Source organism: Leptidea sinapis, chromosome 20, assembly GCF_905404315.1.
Source record: "Leptidea sinapis chromosome 20, ilLepSina1.1, whole genome shotgun sequence".
In the NCBI taxonomy this organism is placed as follows: Eukaryota; Metazoa; Arthropoda; class Insecta; order Lepidoptera; family Pieridae; genus Leptidea; species Leptidea sinapis.
The window spans coordinates 699,940-721,146 of NC_066284.1; the positions used below are offsets into that span (position 1 = coordinate 699,940).

General features: G+C 34.5%; 1 protein-coding gene across 9 annotated transcripts in view; it reads right to left on the reverse strand.

Annotated features, from left to right (window-relative positions):
- Positions 1-4,669: 4,669 nt before the first annotated feature.
- The window catches only part of LOC126970235 (hypoxia-inducible factor 1-alpha-like), a 135,890-nt gene continuing 119,352 nt past the window's right edge, over positions 4,670-21,207 (reverse strand). For 5 of the 9 annotated variants that reach the window (XM_050816036.1, XM_050816033.1, XM_050816035.1 and 2 more), the window contains 5 exons: positions 20,197-20,480; positions 19,916-20,121; positions 19,525-19,825; positions 19,298-19,452; positions 4,670-9,063 (listed from right to left, as the gene is read on the reverse strand). In XM_050816036.1, coding sequence (XP_050671993.1) covers positions 8,476-9,063; positions 19,298-19,452; positions 19,525-19,825; positions 19,916-20,121; positions 20,197-20,480 — 1,534 coding nt within the window. In that variant the 3' untranslated portion in view covers positions 4,670-8,475. Of the gene's footprint in view, positions 9,064-18,173; positions 19,453-19,524; positions 19,826-19,915; positions 20,122-20,196; positions 20,481-21,207 lie in introns of those variants that run through there. The other 4 variants (XM_050816034.1, XM_050816038.1, XM_050816037.1 and 1 more) reach the window with 4 other exon arrangements.

Sequence of the window (21,207 nt, forward strand, 5' to 3'; positions counted from 1 at the left end):
TCAACGCTGGTCATGAAGCTATGTCACTATGGCATAAAGGGAACTGCACTTGATCTTCTGATTTCATATCTAAACAATAGAATTCAGAAGGTCGACGTAAATGGCAGGAGATCTCCTGGGACTCCTCTCAGTATGGGGGTACCGCAAGGGTCTATTCTCGGACCGTTCCTATAAATGATCTTCCTAATCTTACAGAGAAAAAACATAAGGTAGTATTGTTTGCGGACGACACTTCACTGATTTTCAAAGTGAAAAGAAACCAAGCTATGTATGACGACGTGAACGATATTCTATCTGTCATTGTATACTGGTTTAGCGCTAATAACCTATTGTTAAAAAGCAAGTAAACGAAATATATAAAATTTACCGTACCAAATGTCAAAAATATTGATGCAAGTGTTTTGTTAAACGGAGAGGTGATAAAATCGGTGGAATCTGCTAAATTTCTTGGCATTACTCTGGATTCCAAATAACAATGAGACCCCCATATTGAAGGATTGGCGAACAGATTTAGTTCTGCAGCATACGCGGTTAAAAAGATTAGACAATTAACTGACATACGCAGGCGCGACTTGTATACTTTAGTTACTTCCATAGTATTATGTCGTATGGTATATTGCTGTGGGGCAGCGCTGCCAAATTAATACAATATTTGTGCTGCAGAAGAGGGCTATTCGCGCTATTTATAACCTAGGCCCTAAGGATTCATTGAGAGTAAAATTCAAAGAAATTAACATCTTGACTGTTGCTTCTCAATATATTCTTGATAATGTAATGTATGTTCATAGGCACATATGTGAATTTGCGAGAAACTGCCATAACCATAATGTTAACACCAGGAACAGACATAAGCTTATACTGCCTACTACTCGGCTAAGTCGAGTTAGCAAGTCTTTTGTGGGGCGATGTATTTGCTTTTACAACAGGATCCCAGAAACTGTTTAAAAAAAAAGTATTACGTTATTCAAAAGAATTGTTAAAAAACGTTTGTGTGGTAAAGGCTACTATAGCATAAATGACTTCCTTAATGAAATCAAAGATTGGGAATGGAGCGACCGCCCTCAGGCTATTAAATAATAAGTTTAATTGTACAATGTTACTTTGTAAATGTTACTTTAATTGTAAAACATATTTTTGATGAAAAAAAAAGCCCGCTGAGTTTGTTGCGCCCATTCTTCTCAGGCCTGAGGCATTCATTTTGGTAAGGGTGGTAGTTTTTTTTGACTTTCAATAAGTGATGTCACATCCTATTTTGAATAAAAATATTTGAATTTGAATATAGGCGGAGAGTAAACCTGATTGTAGGAGTGGCGATACAGGCCGTGGCGGCGCTTCGCCACGCTGTATTTTTGTTACCGCCATCTATACGTATTATGTAGTAGTTTTTCTTGTGGTAACTTTGAATTTCTAAAATTCTGTTTTTGTGGTAAAACAGAACTTACATAATTATTTTAACAATTTAATACTAATAATTATTACACTTTCATTTGTTGATAATAATACTCATGCCCAATAATTAAAAAATATATAAATGTTCAATGTGATAAATGTACAGGGGTTGCACAATAATTGACATGCTTATACTATTCCATCTCATCTATACTATTTTATACTTAGTTAATTCTTGTTATAATTTAACATCGCAAAGTTTATTGATTTGAATAATTTTGTTTTATTTGTTCATGTTAAGTTAAAGCTCGTAATGTCCGTCGACATCACACAAGAGAAGAAATGATTAGAGCTGTGGGCATGTAATCTCAATGTTACGGACACGTTCTCGTGTCATGGGATATATCGAGGAACGGAATTTGAGCAGAAGTCGTGCCATAATTTCCAGGCAGGACCGTTTTGTTCATAATATAGCCAGTAACATTACGGCCAAGCAAATAGTGCAAAAACTACATACTGACCACCAGTTGTTAGTCAGTGATCAAACTGTTCGGAAAAAAGACTTCTATGGGCTGAAGAATATTTAGAATGGACTGACGTTCAATGGTCACTCGTACTATTTCTGACGAGTCGGTTTGGATTCCATCCAGATTCACGAAGAGTAAGAGTTTAGCGAGCTCCAGGCAGGTAAGGCCGACTCAATATCACATCAATGTACAGTCACCCGACATGAATCCTATTGAACATACATGGGTCATGTTACAAAGAAGAGCTCTAGCAACTGTTTCGACATAACTGGTAACCAAAGAGCTACTTTATTTCATGTGAAAAGAACGTGGGACCGTAGGTATACCCCAACAAGATTTGTATAACATTGAGTATGAAACACAGATACCGAACTCTTATTAAAATCAGGTGTGGAAGCATTACTAAATTAGAAATAAAACCGTATTTGGTATCCTTGCCTAATTTTTTATCTTATTTAGGTAAGATCTAGCGTGAAAGTACAATGAGTCAAAATTCAAGACTAATGTAAAAGTAATAAAATCATTATGTAATAAGTACGAATAATTATAATTGGCTTAATTATTGACAGTCATGCCTTTTTATACCCTCTTGTTGCTATTGCATTCTGGAACTAACTAGGGACTATTTTACTTACTGCTTATAAGGAGGGTAGAGGCGAGGAGAATCATCTCAGGGAGAAAAGTTGAAAAAGTGTCCAGCTTATACTGTAAATAACAGTTCAAAAAGCTTTCGTAATGGCGCTGGTGTAGGCATAGGGTATGGTATGACGTATGAATGTTGCAATAATTGTAAACGAATTGAAGTATGCCGAGTCCAACAAAATAATATTATTGTCGACTAAAGTAACTACTTATTGAAAATGTTTTTAACTACTTGCGTAGTACAAAATAATGTAGTAAATATAACCTTAGAGTTAGTTTTAAGATCTACCCTGATGCTAATGAAGCACCACCCTTTAACGCATTTTGACGGACACTTTTTCATATACACTCGTGATTCTCGGTTCTTCTTACCTCTACCCTCTATAACTGCTTAGGCTTAGCACGCACTGCAATGAAACGCATGCTTTTAAACGTAAGTCTGAAAACGCAATAAAATAGCACATAGTTTTCTATACAAGCGCACGCATTAGCGACTTTTTTCAGTGACTGATTTTAAAAACGCTACTTGTTACATCTTGATGGCGGTTTGTAAAAGCGCGTTTTTTTTGTGCCCCATAGTATTAGTATGGTGGCGCACGCACGGCGGTTAACCGCATTCGGTTTTCTATTCAGTTAGAGTTAAAGTGTTCTGTGTTTTCTATTCAGTCTCGACTAGGAGAGCGCAGAGGATAGATCTTTAGGTGATATTGCCTTACGTGTGTCTTTAGATTGTAGATACTGGCCCACAGATTGTAATAATTTGGTAAAATTAGTACAAAAGTACCAATGGACATTCTGTAGTAATTAATAAAATTATCGGGATGCCGCCGCACGTCGTTGTACATTTAACAAAAATATCCTTTCAAATGTCTTTGATCTGTTAGTGGATATACCCAGTACCTATGGCGGCGCTATTTTCATTTTCTATTTTGAATACCAAAGCCGCAACACATGGTGCTCGCCAGAAATCTGGTGAACGGGAAAATTAAGCAAATCGCCAACCGCGGTGCGAGGATGTATCGGTTAGTAAGCCTTACAGCTGGATGCTTGCAACTATTGCGCCACTAACTTGTTATATTGGTCTCGTTACCTGGAACCCTCCGTCGTGGCAGGCCTGTCTCACTCCCCATGTAGGAATTGAAATTGTAAGTACGCGCGGTGGCCACTGTAGAGAGGCTATCCAAACCTCAGGAGCGAGTGAACGCACGCCAAAGAATATGTCGTCAGCTACTTCACCGGTCCGACCGATGATTCAAAAATGGAGAAAAAAAGCAAAGCATACTATAGGTCATTGCGATCCAAAATTAGTTAGTTGAGCTTTTTAAAGACACTGAAACAATCTAATTTAAGTAATTATTGTTATTATGAAATTACCATTCATGATATCTACCTATTTATTTCCTATACTAAGTAGGTTTGACTATGTCGTGGTCTTCAAACGCATACATTACTATCAGCAACTAATAGAGGAATGACAACGAAAGAATATTGATTTAAAATTACGATCACATACCTATTTATATTATAGAAAAAACTGAGCTATTTTTATAAGTTGACCTTAAATTAGGTAGGTACAATTTTAGGTAAAGAAGGCAACCCTAATAAATTGGAGAGGTAAGAGTCAAGCGATAGAATGAGGGGCTACTTCTAGTGTGGAAGAAAATGGAGGAGGCCTTCACCGAAAGAGGGGCCCATACTACTTATGTGTCATATTTCTTAATAATTATTGTAAAAACAACAACAATAATTGTTAAGTAATAGACACGAACTTATTAACATAAACATTTTTTAATATAAGCCTTAATCTAAGTTAAGGTTACTAAGAATAATATTTATAATAAGTTTTTTTATTTTTTTAATCTAGTTTAATTAAATTATGTTATTTAGTACGGGAATAAAAGGCTTTTATATTTTATTTATTTATTTATTTGTTACTTAGACAATGACAGCTGTGGAAACGTCGAAAAAAAATAGACTTTAGAACTAATCTCTATCTCGAGCAATTCACTCACACTAAACTCTGTATAATATTACTAGCCTATTTTCATCGGTTGTCAGCAAGAGACTTCTAGACGTATTAATTATCTAAGATTGGTTATAATAAAACATCATTATAAATGTTAGAAATTTAATCTCAAAATATATAAAATATATGATTATATCTATTTACATAATTATTATCAAATTTGAATTGAATATACTATACATATTATATAGATACATAACATTTCAATGGCCAATCAAAAATAAGACTGAAAACAAAATACTATGGCACAGACTTTGCATTATTATTTGACAGTAGCCTATTCGTGCTACATACATAGTCTACGCTACTTAAAATAGCCAGTCAAATTTAAATTAATTTTTTAAAGTGAAAATAAGGGACGAGACGAGCAGGACGATCAGCTTATGGTAATTGATACGTCCAAGTGCCGCTCAAGATTATTGAGAAACCCAAAAATTCTGAGCGTCACTACAACTGCGCTCGTCACTTTGAGACTTCAGATGTTAAGTCTCATTCGCCCAGAAATATCACTAGCTACGGCGCCGTTCAGACCAAACACAGTAATGTTTACACATTACTGTTTCACGGCAGAAATAGCCGCCGTTGTGGTACACACAATCTAGCCGGCAACCTGTGCAAAGGAGCCTAAAATATATATAATCAATAACATACCTTCTTTTTTTGTTATTGAAACTGTTGACAACTTCGAAATAATTACGTTATTCTATTAAAAATCGACTATTAGATTAACTCTTACGCAAAGACAATTCAAAACCCAACCTTTGTGCGTGCATTCACTATGTGAATTACAGCATAATAAAAACATTTATTTCCCAGTCTTCGAAAAAAACTTCAAAAAAACAAAAGAAAAATATTGACATTTTATTTACGATTATCAATTCCTGCTCCAAATTAATGGAACTTTCAGAATCGTGCCACAAGCTGTGCACAAATAATATATTCCTCACCATTCGGTTTAGGGGCGTTTTTGAGATTATCAAGACACTTATGTCCTTGCAAAATATATTCATAGGTCGATACAATATGAGCATATTAAAAAAAACTTATAGCAGCTGTGACCATTTACTACTAGATTACCCGCGTGTTATTCCATAAAATAGTAGAAATAATTATACTTTAAATGTACAAGTTGTACCAGATACATTATTGAACCTATACAGCTAGACTGTCGAGATATTAATGATATTCGATATTTTAACTAAATACTTAGTAAACTTAACCGAGAGTTAAGAATTTAATTAGGTACCTACGCATTGCAAGGTCACGACGCGGATGCACAGAGTAGACGCTAATCGCAGGGCGCGGCAGTAGGAAGCGGGAGGGCGGATACACAGACCTGCCGGTGCTTGCCCTTAACTAACACGAGTTGCACCCTCAGCGGAGATGTATCGACAATTTTTTTTTATAACGAAATTTGTTCAAAAATTAAATATGTTCTTGGCAATGTTAAGTATGTACATAGGTACATAAGTGAATTTGCTAGAAACTGTTATAACCATATTGTAATCAGGAACATACAAACTTATTTGGCTAAGTCGAATTACTAGTTCTTTTGTGGGGCAATGTTTTAAATGATTTCACAACAATATCCCAGAAGATATTCAAAACAAATGTGTTACGAAATTCAAAAAAATTGTTCAAAAGAAATTCAAAATAAAACGTTTGTGTGGTAAAGGTTACTATAACACAACTTTATTAAAAATGCCACAGATTGGGAACGGTGTGCCGCCCTGAGGTGACATGATCAATTTTACTATATGATATTATTACACTGTAACCGTATTTTTATATAAAAAAAAGAAGCCTGCAAGAACTACCTGAAGCCTACTTTTCGAATGGGTGGTAGTTTTTGACTATCAATAAGTGATGTTATATAAATATTTTGAATAATTTTATTTGAATTTAGAATGAAGTACCGAGTACTTAAATATCGTTATTGTCTCACCAGTGACACTGTAAAAATAAATTTGACTAAATTATAAAATTATAAATACCAATTTGTTTTTATTTTCTTAAAAACTAATAAAGGTTTCATCTGATATCGGAATTAAAAGTAACCAAACAGAACCTAGGTTTCCATTCTAGTCTACATTCCGAATTTCCCAAACCAAACTAACATAATTAAATACCTTTAGAAATTGAATTTAAAAGTTAATTTATTTACTTAACATACAACCCATAACATTTGAATGATATTTAAAACTATCGAGATTATAAATTAATTTTAACAATAGCATTCAATAATGTTCAGTTTAATGTGTACTTGTACTTAAATGATATGGAAATTGATAACAAAAAATTACTCTTAATATATATTATAATGTTACTGATACAAGTTCTACATAATATTATTGTTGCAATATATTCGAGTGTATAGAATATGTACTTCTAAACACTAATCAAACAATTATTCATATTAAAAACAATAACGTTTAAAAAATCTAGTTTATCCATCGAGTACGGAAGAATTTAAGTCAGTTTTAGTACAATGATAATAAATTTTAAATTATATTACACAACAGCACCTTATAATATAAATATGAAAATAATTATATTCAAACTTAAACTAATTATTTTAAACTACCTAAAATTTAAATGTGCAGGTTGCAATGCAAATCTATATATGTTTTAATATAAACATATGATCTTGATATTATATATTAGTATAGTACAAATAGTAATCACCAAAACTTGTTTTATGTATACTGTAGAGCAGTATTGCCGATATCTCGCACTCTTTCGCACATACGCATTTACTGTGAGAATAATTTCTGATTTTTATTTTCGCTTTGGTTGTGGCGGTTGCTATAGATGTTACAATATCCACCAAAAAATTACTTATAATAAATTATACAGGTTGTTAAAAAAAACCTGTACTATATCATGAGGCGTATATTGGTACCAAGTAGTGAGAACAGATAAATATTAAGTTTCAGGAAATACGCACATAAAAAAAGTAAAAGAAACAATATTATAAATGTACCCAATTATAAAAGTTTAATTTTTCCCCGCCCACACACCCATTCCATTCATTCATGCGAAGGGCGCGCGTGGCGGCAAAATCGAAAGTTTTGTATTAATAATAAACATCGCCCTATTCGTTTGAGCCGCCACGCCGCGCATCTGATGCTAGCTATAGGCCATTGCTCTCAAATTTTTTAAAACATTTATGAAATGTTCTTTCTTAATCTAAGGGGTTTCGATTATTTTATTTTTACTGGTGACTCCGCATTCAACTTCATATCCGTGACAATTATCGTACAGGGTTTTTTTTAACATAGTGTATATTTATTACATATATAAATACTATGGTAGTGCGAACACCCATGTAGGTATGCAAATTATTCAACTACGATTCTTAACTTCTAACTGAGTATCTATATAACTTTGATCATACAATTTTATTAAAGTTTTTTTATGATGATTAAAAAACTTTATATAACATGATGGGTCTCAACTCTTAAATAAAAATAAATTTATCTACTTGATAAATTATTGCCTATATTCAATTTTTATTGCAATTTAGCAAAAAAATTACGTCAAACATCCCTCTAATGGTGATGAAATATTTCATCTGAATGAAAATAAAAACAAGACCGCAAGTTTATAATTTATTACATATTTTACCGGAAAGTAATCATTTCACAAATTCTAAAATAATTAGACTGACTTAACAGATATTGTAGACTTTTACAATGACCCCGCATTCCTGTAAGAACAAAACATTTTACTGTGGAACGGAATGTCTGTAAATTATTTACTGAAATATGCAATGTATTCAAATATGTTTTCATTGTAAGGAAAATTTATTGCGTTCCTTACTTTAATTTAATTCGCATTCAATATTGTAATTACGTCATTCAGTGAAAAAAACAAATCACTCGAACACACTTAGACTAGTTTGACATCGTCAAATGCGGTTAACAGGTCGCTCGTATTCTGAATCATTTCGGATTCGGGCCACAAATCAGATGTGGACAACGGCATGTTAGAATCTAGAAGCATTTCGTTAGAATGGATGGAAAAGGTTGGGCTTGGCTGCATTTTGTTACACAAATAGGGATCGTACCCTTGAAGGGCTGGGTTTGGGGATAGTTTGTTTGATGGGCTGTATTGGCTGTAGGTACTAGCAGGTGATAGGGATTGCGGTGTTGCATAAGGACTTTGAACACGGTTCTTCTGTGCAGGGCTAAGCGATGAACTGTAATTGGGGCTGGTTGGGAGTGAATACCACATTGGGCTGCTGATATTTAAGCTCAGCGGAGACATGGAATTACTTGGCCAGCGTATCATTTGAGCTCCGGATGCCGTGTTGGCACGTGCGTTCTGTTTATTTAGAGCAGCCTCAACGATGTTAATGACAGGAATCGGCATACTTTTGCACATCGGGAGGCGACGAGCTGCATTTTGTGTGTTCTGCAATACTTGATGCTGCAGGGTTTTCCCAGCAGCCTGCTGTGATGTCAACTGCTGTATATCCTGAAACGTGATTGAAAATATATCAGCAAGTATAATTAATTTGATTGTTTACACGAAATCTGTTACAGTTCAGCAAACATCGGACGGGAAAAAAAAATAAATGGCGTGAATAGTTAAATTGGTGCACATTTCAATCAAAACAGGACAGGAGGAATAAGGATAGAGTATTAGTTTTCATTTGCGTTAAATTATTGTACAGAAATTATTATTCTCATAATTTACCTTACAATATTTATTATGGTTTGTCCTAAAACAAAACACTTATTTGTGCAGCTACTTTGAAGTGCTACACAGACTGCTTTGAGATGTCAATTACGATGAGAATCGAATATATCGTATCTCGGATTACGCAAATAATTATATCCAAATATTATTTTACACAGAAACCAAATTAATTAAAGTAAAATATATTTTTTACCACCATTCTATGTGTATTATGTTGATGAGTTAAATTGGTAATTATTTATATTTTCAAATAGGATAATACTATTTTATTTTAGTATTTGTTATTGGCAATCTATTGCTAAAAAAACAAGACGACATTTTTATATAAAATGCCAAAAACCAACGATGTTTAATAATAAATTTTATCTTTTTTTAAAGCATATATATACATTGAAAATATATTAATAATGTTCGAGGTCGCATATCCAACTGAGGTAACCAATACAATTATTATTATCTGATCGTCGCAAAAGTTAGCAACAAACTACAACCAATAAGGCTTTTATTTGATATACAAGTGTAATTTTGAAATGTTCAAAATAAATAACCCACACATACAAAACACCAAATATAGGTAAAACTGCTTGATGTAGTGAGCTCATCTGACTGAAATAATGGAGCAAATAATGTAATATTTATCAAATTTAATTTGTATCAATAATTTATAAACGATGCGGGACTCGAAAAACCTCTCGGGTTCCGTCCGGGCTCTTTACCAACTGAGACAACCGTCCGAATGGCACATCGATCGTAAATCTTGCTATGTCTTGTTCAACTGTCATGCTCTCTTTTAGTATATATATAATTTATTATTTAATATAATTATTTACTTTTTTATTTAATTTATAAATAAAATTTGTTTTCTCTTTATACTTTAACCACGGTGGCTGTTGAGAGTTAACTTATTTTACCTTATGGTAAGCTTTCGTAATTCGCGCGGAATCACGTACGCAGTTGTCTATTTACGACATTGGTTACGTTACGGTGCGTAAAACTGACAATAATATAAATATTTCAGAATAATAACTATGACTCAAATTATTGGAGTCGATGTAAATATATGAGTCAGAAGCACATTGGTCATTCATGATTCAGGCATTGTACATTGATACCTATCTACATACGTTGCAAATCACGCTTATCTCCAGATCGGTAGCTAGAGATGACAGATCACATCTACAGTCACTTAAACTCTTACAAAATCTCGATCATGTACCAACGCTAAGGAGTACGAATCTACCCTCAACAATGGGGTATTTTTCGATTTTTTTAAATATATTCTAGAATGATCGTAAAGATTCGATAGCCAGCTGATATTTTTATTTCCTCAAAATAATTCCATTTTATGCAAAGAAAAACTGTTTAAAATTTAAATGATATATAGTCGCGCCAAAAAGGGAGCCGCCATGATCGTGACGTCATAATAGCATAAACAAACGTCAAATGTGCGGTGCAATCCTTATTGTTTTTTCTAAAAATTCTTTTGCAACACCAAAGGAATTACAATCGCTTTTTTAGGGTACCCATGTCGTATAGTCCTGGAAACACACAAGTAAGCTCATTCCACAGCTTGGTTGTACGTGGAAGAAAGTTCTGTGAAAACCGCACTGTACATGAAAATCACTCATACAGGTGGTGGGGATGACATCTTAGCTTGTGGCGTGTCGTGCGAAGGTGAAATTCGGCGGCAACAATCAGGTCATCCAGTTCTTTTGTAGCGTTTTAGAAATTAAACGCGAGGGCCGATTTATATGATCTTCAATCATTTGAAATTTTGCTAATTTACAAACTTTTGAAATTCCCAATTTATTGCAATTCCATAAATACATTTCTTAAATATAACATTTGGAGTAAATATTGTTAATCTAAGTAAGAGTAAGTATCTTTTGGGTGTCGCAATTTGGTCTGAACAACAGACCGTAAGTTTTTTACCCATATTTATTTTTATTTGAGTCGTTAAGAAAATCATTTATAACATAGTAGTACGTTTCTAATTATAAGTTTTTTAATATTTTGTTAAATTCATTTTAGTTGCCTACGTTTTGAATTTTGTCTGGCATATTATATTATATTTTTATAGACATTACGTAAGGACTCGAGGTATGCAGTACTAATATTGATTGAGGGAGGTTTAATTTATTTGAATGTCTTTCGGGAAATAGACGAGGTTTACTTCCCTTTGGTATATAATAGAGTTAATTCCAATATTATAGTCACATATGGTAGTAGTAATACACCATGTAAATTTTAATTATACTTCTAACACTTTATCTTAGCGTACGTGTCTCCTATTAAGATCACGTGAATGAGCTCCTTGACGACAATATTGCTTTTCTTGAGAAATGTCGCAATATAGTTGATATTTATTGACTAATATTTAGAATTTTAAATAAATTTTATCACTATTAACGGATACGTTGAAAGGGTGTTTTATTAAGCATAATAATTATAACGTAAGCTCTTTTCGTGGTGAATAACTAAGCTCTGTCAAATAGCTCTGTGATGAAGAAGGTGCATAAGTTATTTTAACCGGTTAAACCTTTATGATTGGATGCGCCACAATTGTTATTTTAATGTTATTTGGTTATGGCTAATGTATGGCCGACGATTCCTGTAGACAAAGAAATACCATAGTAAACAGACGCATTGTCATCTGTGAGGTTAACATAATGACAGTTGTCTTTTTCGCCGCCTAATAATATAACCAAAAATTGTCACTGAGCAATGTAGTTCTCACGCAAATCGTGACATACGCATAAATTCCGCTTGTTATAATTACGCAAGTCCTTCAGAAGACTTCATCACTCGTGAACTAGCTAATCAATAGAAACGTATCGCAACCCGTTTTCTCCGCACCTCCAAGGAGTTCCTAAAGGACTAGCGGGGGCTCCCAGCTGCAGAACATCGCGTCCAGGAATACCAGGTACGTCGGCATATTATTTAAGCCATAATATAATAATCATATCTTAAACGCGCACGCGCGCATACAATAATAATAAACTATATCCAAAACACCGTATAATAGTGGTTTAAGATAATCAAAAGTCTCTTTATACTTAAACATTACCCGCTACGAATCTGATTTCTGTTTCCAAGCATTGCTCTATATTCATCTTATCAATCCGGTTGCGTGCTGCCTCAACTTTACGGTTGGCTCATTCGAAAGGCAATTCGTCGGTCAGCGGCCGACCCGTCCGATGGCGTATCATTGTCAGACCCTCCCCTTCATAAATCCACATCCTCTACATCACATGACTGGCTCTTGTCAACTATTAAGCCAAATAGGTTAGATAAATACTTTTCTATCTTATTCATTCTATCTATTGTTTTTAGCGTAGCTAGGAATAATACACGAATTCCAACGAAGTGACGGAAGGTTTAAAACCTCGGGTTATGAGCTTAGTTTGAGAGTTCTCGCAGTGCTCTAAGATAACATAATTTTAAAACGACGCATTATTGAATAAATGGCGGGTGATCACCTACTATCAAGTGAGCGTTATGATCATCTGTTGATGGTTGTCATATAAAAGTAAGTAAAAAAGATGCACCGCAGATATTTACACAAACAATACTCCGGACGCAGAAAAGAAGAAATTTCGGACATTGACCTTTACTTAACCAATGTTGGTTAAATTTACAAAATACGCTCGCGACACGTGTTTGTGTGAAGGTAAAACGTAATCTACGGGCAATTTACCGCAACTCGACGTCTCCTATGCAAATTATGTGTTAGCTTCAAGTCCTTTTTGAGAGTTATTCAGACGTCTCCAGAGCACGTGTTCAGGGGAAAGGACACGAAATGTCGGGTTAGCTAAAATAATAATAAAAATTTAACGTTTACGCAAAATCGAATGTAAAAACAGTTATTTCAAGCTTTAAAAAGTGTTTTATTTAAATGTGACCTTCTTTGCTTTAAATGTAAATAATGGAAATTTGTTTGTTCTGTGAACTGTGTTTCAGAACAAAACATAAAGAACCATGTTCAGTATCCCACAGTGTATTAGTAATAAATACATGTACCTAGACCTCGGCATTAAAACTGTCCGGCAAGAAATAACCCAAACTAGCCTGAAATACCAGGACAAACTAACAACCCATGTCAACGAGCTAGCCAAGTCTTTGAGCGGAAAGGGTGGCATCCAGTTCACCAGGCTTAAGAGACATGACATCACAAATCAAAAAAGATATCAATAATAAATGGAGAGTTTAAAGTAATTTTACATCAATTTCAGGCTCCCGACGATGACTATTTCAGCAGATTTATGCAGCCAAAACAGTAGCTTATTGTTTCAAATAACAGACTGCCACGACGCAGAAAACCAAAAAAGGAATACTACTTCACGGCTGAAATTCGCGCCTTGGTACCAACAATCTAGCTGGCATCCTGTGCAAAGAAGCCTCCCGCTGGTATTAACTAACGACACCGTTTTGAAATGTCGGTTGAGTAGTTTTCAAGATTTGGACTTAACTGGCTGAACTTATTTGGACTGGCCACACCAAATGCAACAACAACATCTTCCACCGGGCCAGACAAGTTTGTGGGAGTGTAGGTTTGCTTGACTGTGGTGAAAAATGTTTACAAATAGACATTTTGCTTATGATTGGTTTATTCGGACGTATAACGTTTCCCGCATTTATTTGCAAGGCTGCCTGAAATTCGGAAAACTTCAGAATTATTATTGTATTGACAGTGTTGTCAGCGATATAGTCAACATTTGCATATTCTTCTTTATTCTCAGGTATAACTTTATACCAAGTTTATTTGTAGGCCGTCAGTGTTTTGAAAATCGAAATTGAAAATTTAGACAGCATTTGACAACAAAATTGTACTGCCAGCATATATTTTATGCGTATACATAGTCGAGTGTGCGAGTTCACGATATTCAATGAGTAAGTGGTAAATACAAGCGATGCCATTTATAGGGTTCTGTAGTCAAATGGCAAAAAATGGAACTTTTATAGATTCGTCACGTCTGTCTGTCTGACTGTGTCACATGTCCCAGCCACTTTTTCCCAAAATTATAAAAACTATACTGTAAATTAAGGGGTTCCCCATACTTAGAACTGAAACTAAAAATTATATTGAGGTTACTAATATAATTTTTTTCTAAACTCAATAGTTTGCGCTAGACTCTTCCAAAGTGGTAAAATCCAAAAAATAATGTGTGTGTCTCCCTGAACGAGATCTAGTAAGTAGTTTTTTAATACGTATAAATGATGAGAGCTCATTTGCACTGTATGATTTTGAGCAAAGATTTTATGCCTTCTCCACTGAAATAATTTGATGTAATTTTCCTTTCTATATAACTTTTATATAATGTTACCGATACCGACTCGCACTTGGCCGATTTTTATTATTTAATCCCTTTCTGAAGCCAAACTCAAAATTCCGGTTTGCTCAGTCAAAATTTGATATTTACTAATTCCTACCCCCCCAAAATGAACACACAAATATGAATGTAAAGAAAATGGGACAACACCTATTGAAATGGGATCAACAATGACGTTACAAGTTAAATGGTAAATTGTTTCTAGGTATTGTATTGTTGATAACAGGATGGCGTGAGTCGTGACATCACTTTTCTTATCGACCTACGTATATATATATACGACGTGGCTCAGCGGATCTATCAACAGATTACTTTAAAACCGATTGAAACTTTCTTGTGCCATTATCATCATCAGCCGGAAGACGTTCACTGCTGGACAAAGGCTTCACCCAAAGATTTCCACGACGATCGGTGCTGCGCTGCCCTCATCCAACGTATTCCGGCAATCTTTACCAGTATCGTATCCCATCTTGTGAGGGGCCTACCAACACTGCGTCTTCCAGTACGTGGTCGCCATTCGAGGACTTTACTGCCCAACGGCCATCTGTCCGTCGAACTATGTGCCCTGCTCACTGCCACTTCAGTTTCGTAATTATTTGTAGGGGACTTTGGTTCTCCTACGGATCTCCCTCATTTCTGATTCGATCTCACAGGGATATAGGGATTGTGCCATACCTACATTTTAATTAATATACTCACGAATCTTGTATAGTTTGCTTTTATACTCAAGACATTAAATTCCTTTCCTCTTTGATATATTAGTTCAACGTCTCAACTTATTCCAATAATTGTACGAGATCCCACTGCTCAATTTTGTACAGTATCTGTTTTTTGATAAAACTAATTTTCAATGAATATTGAGGGAGTATGCAAAGTATTAGCGATAGGTTGCCTATATAAAGTTGGGCGCAATTACATGTAATTAATTTGAGTAATATATTTAATTTGCTTATATTAAAATAAATTTTAGTCATTTTAAAGGTAATTATATAAAGAATTGAAAAAAAAGAAGGGTAAACAGCTCTCCGTCAGCCGCAACGTAAGGGTTGCCAGTGTAAACAGGACATATAATTTTGCTACCTGTTTTTTTTATCTTCATACAAAATTGCAGTTTTATATTTACTGTTTACGATAATCAATGATTGCCAGTAAAAAATTGATGCAAGCAGAGGCTGCATTGCCTTCAATAAACGATTTCAGGCAACCTATACCTACTACATAGCATACTCACTTAAAGTTCATTTAAAATTAGTTTTATCAAAAAAACAGATACCTACAAAATTGAGCAGTGGGATCTTAGACTATACGTGCAATTCCATTACTAATTTATAAAAGAAGTTTTAAAAACTAAATGAGATTGTCATAAATCGACTTCTTTTTATCAGTTCCCTAGCGTAATAAATTATAAGGCCAAGTGTCACTAGAAACAATAGTCGATTTTATACTTAGTACTAGCTCGCTACATATTTATTTATTTTATGAAAATAAAGGACAAGACGAGCAGGACATTCAGCTGATGATTATTGATACGCCCTGCCCATTACAATGCAGCGTCGTACTTTTCAGTGGTAGTTGCATATTTTAGAAAAAAAAATGCATATTTACGCTCGGTCTCGCTCATCGTTCGATGCTTTTCATAGTAAGCCCAAACATTGCACTAAAATTAGTAGACTTTACTGACTTTACTACTCAGTAGACGTATAACGCTCCTTTTCCGCTTACAAAAATTTATCAAGCGATCATAGACACAATTTGCCTACAGAACATTTAGAACAGTACTTAGTAGTACATATTTTTAAAGGTAAATCTTAAATTTCATTGTTACCTAAGTAGGTATATCTTGTAATAGTTTTTTTCATAAATACGATTGTCAGTACAAGCCTTTATAAAACAAAAAAAAACTGTTTAATTGTATGCATATTTTGGCCCTTTTTATGGATTTTTGTGCATATTTTACTTGCATATTTTAAGCATTTTTTGTAGCACATAATCCGGTCTCTATTAATTATCATTCGTTTGCAAGGTCACGTGAAAAAATGACATAAAAGAAGATATCACGCTGTGGAAACCTATAGATAGAATGAAGTATGACGTCAGTATTTTTTATAATGATCATGCAAAAACTTTATTTTATATTATAGAGTGCTGAATTATTTATTATAAGCGAATAAAATTTGTCACTATAAGCATAAAAATAATTATTTAATATTATGCATTCTGGTCTCTAGATTTTATGATTTATTATTCAATCCAGTTATTTTCAAATAAGTACCTACTCTTAGATTAAGGATTGGTCTCCGCTGCGCTCCAACTAGATACCGCACTACCTAAGAACAATAGCTTTTTTACTGTGGCAACTTTTAGATGCTTGTGCGCGTGGCATTTTGACACTCAATGGTCTTTCAAAATTTTAAATACGCTTCGTGTTATCTTACATAATTAATAAAATACAAAATGCTTACTGATGATAATATGATATACCAGTGTCTTTCTTAATTCTTGTAGTAGATATTATTAGATATTATAAAGTTTTGTTACACAACCCGGCATTTTATTTTCAATTATTAACTAAGATTAACAGAACATGTGGCACGTCAATGTCACACATTGTTCGGGACTGGCTTGAGTACGCCCACTTGGGCGTAGTATTAGTTGCCGCACTTTGCGACTATTCCTGCGGTATCTAGATGGAGCGCAGCGGAGACCAATCCTTAATCTAAGTAAGCACTATAACTCAATGAAAACCCTTGTCCTGTTAAATCAATAAAATTATTATTGTTGTTAGATATGCATTAACTGAAAAATACTTCGATAAAAGTTACAACTGCGATAAGCCTAAATTATCACATTATCACGACTGTGTGTACGTCGTGCATTTTTTGTGTGCGATAACGTCCACAACAATAGGCTAATCTTCGATTTTTAAAATATATTCAAAATGATCCTATAGATTTAAAAATCGTTTTAAGTTTTAATTGTGCCATGCAATCGTTATTGAATTTATATTAATAAAAATGAATTTTCATAGTATCTTTGGTGTGTTGCTAAAAACAAATTGTTTCTGCTATAGTGACGTCACTAAATGGTGGTCGGCGTTTTCGGTCACGTGACATACATATAATAAACCTATGATTTTCTACTAAGTTTTTATAACAAATTAGTTTTTATATTTAGATAGATGAAACTGACCTATTATATATTCACTAACGTCGGCATTTGCAATATCAGTCTGTTAACAAATCGATGCTCAAACCATTATTAATCTCGAATTTTTATTGCAGCCTTCAGAAATAGGGAACCGATGTAAGAGTAAGCCGCACCGGTTGGCTTTTTCGTTCTCGCATTCTTGTATATTATCTTTGATTCGCAGCATTGCGAGTTCTGCGACTTAAGGTTGTATATGTCTGGTTGCAGTCATTTTCAAAAACTAAACTCCAACAAAACTCAATATTAAATTGAACTTTTAATATTAACCTATAGTTTCAAACAAAACTAATACTCAAGAGGGAGTTGGGGGTGGAAAGGGAGATGAATGGTAAATAAAATGTGCACCAATCAAAGTAGTCTGATGTTTAATAACACCGTTTCATTTATATTTTCACCACTTCATAAAGTCACTTTTCCCTAACGACATTTCGCTTAAACTATGATAAAGATAATAGAACAACAATGATAAAAATCTATCTACAAGTCTATCATATCTTCGTACCTAAAAATCTTTATAACAAATACAACTTCGTTAAAATAAGTGATAATATCGAAATAAAATTTGTAATATATATACAAATACAAAAAAAAACATCTGTTAATATAACAATATCGTGCTGATAATTTTTTTCCCACAGAAATATATAGGTACAATTTTTAATTTGCATAAATCTATTTAAACCGAACTGTAAAAGTCCACAACATTGATTTTCTAGATACGATCTTGTACTTTGTAGCACTTGGCAGTGACAACAGCTAAATTAAAACTTATCTTGAATCTTTGCTCACGATCTACCTTGCGAAAAACGAATGGCATTGAACTAACACAACTGTAGGACAGTCTCAATATAACAATTAGATAAATCTAACATCAACTAACCGTACTTATAAAAGATAATAAATAATGACCGGTGAACGAAACACATATAGTTCTACAAAACAAAACCACGCTATAACATAAGACTTAGCGCGCGGCAAATCAATCGGGCCTTCATTTACTAAAGCTATACAAAATCCAAAATTCATTACCATAAAGATATGCGCACGTTAGCTTAACACTATAAATACTACACGATTATATTGATTGTCTCTACTAAATCGTTAATATCGCGTGTCAACTAACTACTAGGAGCGAGTGTACGAGATTACATGCCTGCAGAAAATTAACTTACTCAACCGACCCTAACAAAGGCGTCCCATTTCGCTAACTTATCCGGCGGTACAATTGCCCATTTTATCTAGGCCATTTTATTGTCAAGGAAAAGTTACGTTCGAATTCAGACATCGAAATGATGCTATCGAAATTGTGGATTTTGAGTGTATAAAATTGGGACCACCCATGTCTTTCACTGGACGCGCATTATCACAGTTCATAGTTTCTTGGAGACTTAGTAGTCTTATGCTTTAGCCTTATGACGCGGTCGACACTGCACCATACAAATATATCCCGCGTCTACGTCACAGCCGCTCACCAGAAGGTTCATGAGAACACTCGAGGAAGTCGACGTTTGCGTCGGCGTCGGTGTCGGGCTCCGCTTTATGCGTTTCGCCGTTGGCTCCTCTTCTTGCTTCATTATTCTCTTTACGCCCGTGTCCCAAGAAGATATATTCCTGCTCGGAATCAGTCCTAGAATTAAGGGTAGATATTTTAGCTAGAAAATTATTAAAAAGATATTTATTTGATTTTTGTAACACTAACCTTGTTCTGAGTAAATGTTTGTAATGATATCTTGGGGTGGAGGACCGGTGGGGGGTGCTACTAAAAGGCGTTGCAGCGCTGGTGATGAGCTTTGTATCTCCGAGGGTTGCGGTCGCGCTTGTCTAACACTGTCTGGCAATGCTCCCCACATAACTGCCGGCTCCAAAACTGGCAATTCATCGGTGGTTGGAATAAATGGGGAATTTCCGTCGTCGATGTCAGTATCCGATCGAGCACTATCGAATGCATCTAATGACAATTCCGTTAAAAGAGAAGACTGTTCACCAGTTGATTCATTTTCCTGAAATTTTGTTAAATATATTATAATATATTAATCACACGTGAATTCAAACAAATTAAGAAAATGTTATATAAGTAAGTCAATAGATACCTGGCGCTCAGGCGATGATAGTAAGGAGTCGCCAATTAAAGAATCTACGGGAGATCCATTTGCGAGATCATCGCCAAGTAAACTGCAGTAGTTGTCATTGAGTATAAAATCATCAAACATATCGAACGGACTATTCTCCAACAGTATGTGGGCATCTCCAGCCGTTGGGGCCAAATGGGTCAGATCCTCCGGCTCGTCTTTGAGCACTGAAATACAAAAATAATGTAATTGAAGAATAATTCTAGTTGATTTACGCATTTGAAATAAGCAAGCAAATGTACCTAAGCTGTCGCGGTTCAACATCCACTCACTTGTAATTCCCTTATTTTGGGAGAACATGAGAAAGCCTTTGTTCATTTCCTTCTCCCTTGGTGCAAATATAAGTTCTGTGACAGGAATTGGTCGTTCTTCTTCTGGTAAAATAACTCCCACAATGGCACCGTTAGCTGGTGCAGGGTTATCGCAAATTGGAACTGCAGTTGCAGGCAAGGCCGCCACAGCTGGCTTCAAGTCTGCGTGCTGCACTTGATGTGCAGCAAAAACTTCATCTTTGCACTCGATACCGCTGCGAAAATACCAAAAAGACATAGAACTATTGAAGTAAGTATAACGTAAGAAATTATGGTCTACCGACGACAAATGCAGCTTAAAGGTGTCGAAGAATAATTAACGTTTAATTAAAATGAAAACCATTTACGTTAATTACATTAGCGAACAATGCCCGTTCGTAAGATAAGCTACTGTGAGGCATTTAAAAATCAACATAAATTATAGGTACGTAACAAAATTAGATTTGATCACACGACGACAAAAGTCAACATTGTAATTTATCACTACTTAACAATAGATGGGATAGTTTATTTCCCTAAACTCTTGATTAATCAAAAGACATTATATTCGAATAAGTATTGGATGTTACGATACATAGTGTAGGAAATGTAAAGATAATAATATTCCAAGATGTGTTTTCATTGCTGTACGACAACTACATGAGATAACCTTAGATTAATCCTAGATTTAGTTGCTCTTGCGTCATTTAACTAAAAGGCTGTATTGAGTCGTAAGATCATGGTTCAATTGATCTCAAATCTATATTTTCACATGATACGTGAATCCAACGTGACAAAACTTTTGACGGTGAAACCAAAACAAGTTAACGAAAGTAAAAAAAGGACAAATAATAAACAATGACGCAACAAAAATGAAACATCGCCAACTCATCCAGACATGGAACATTCTCAGGGGGTGTGCTTGAATTGCATTTACGATTGAATTCGAAAGTGAACGTGTTG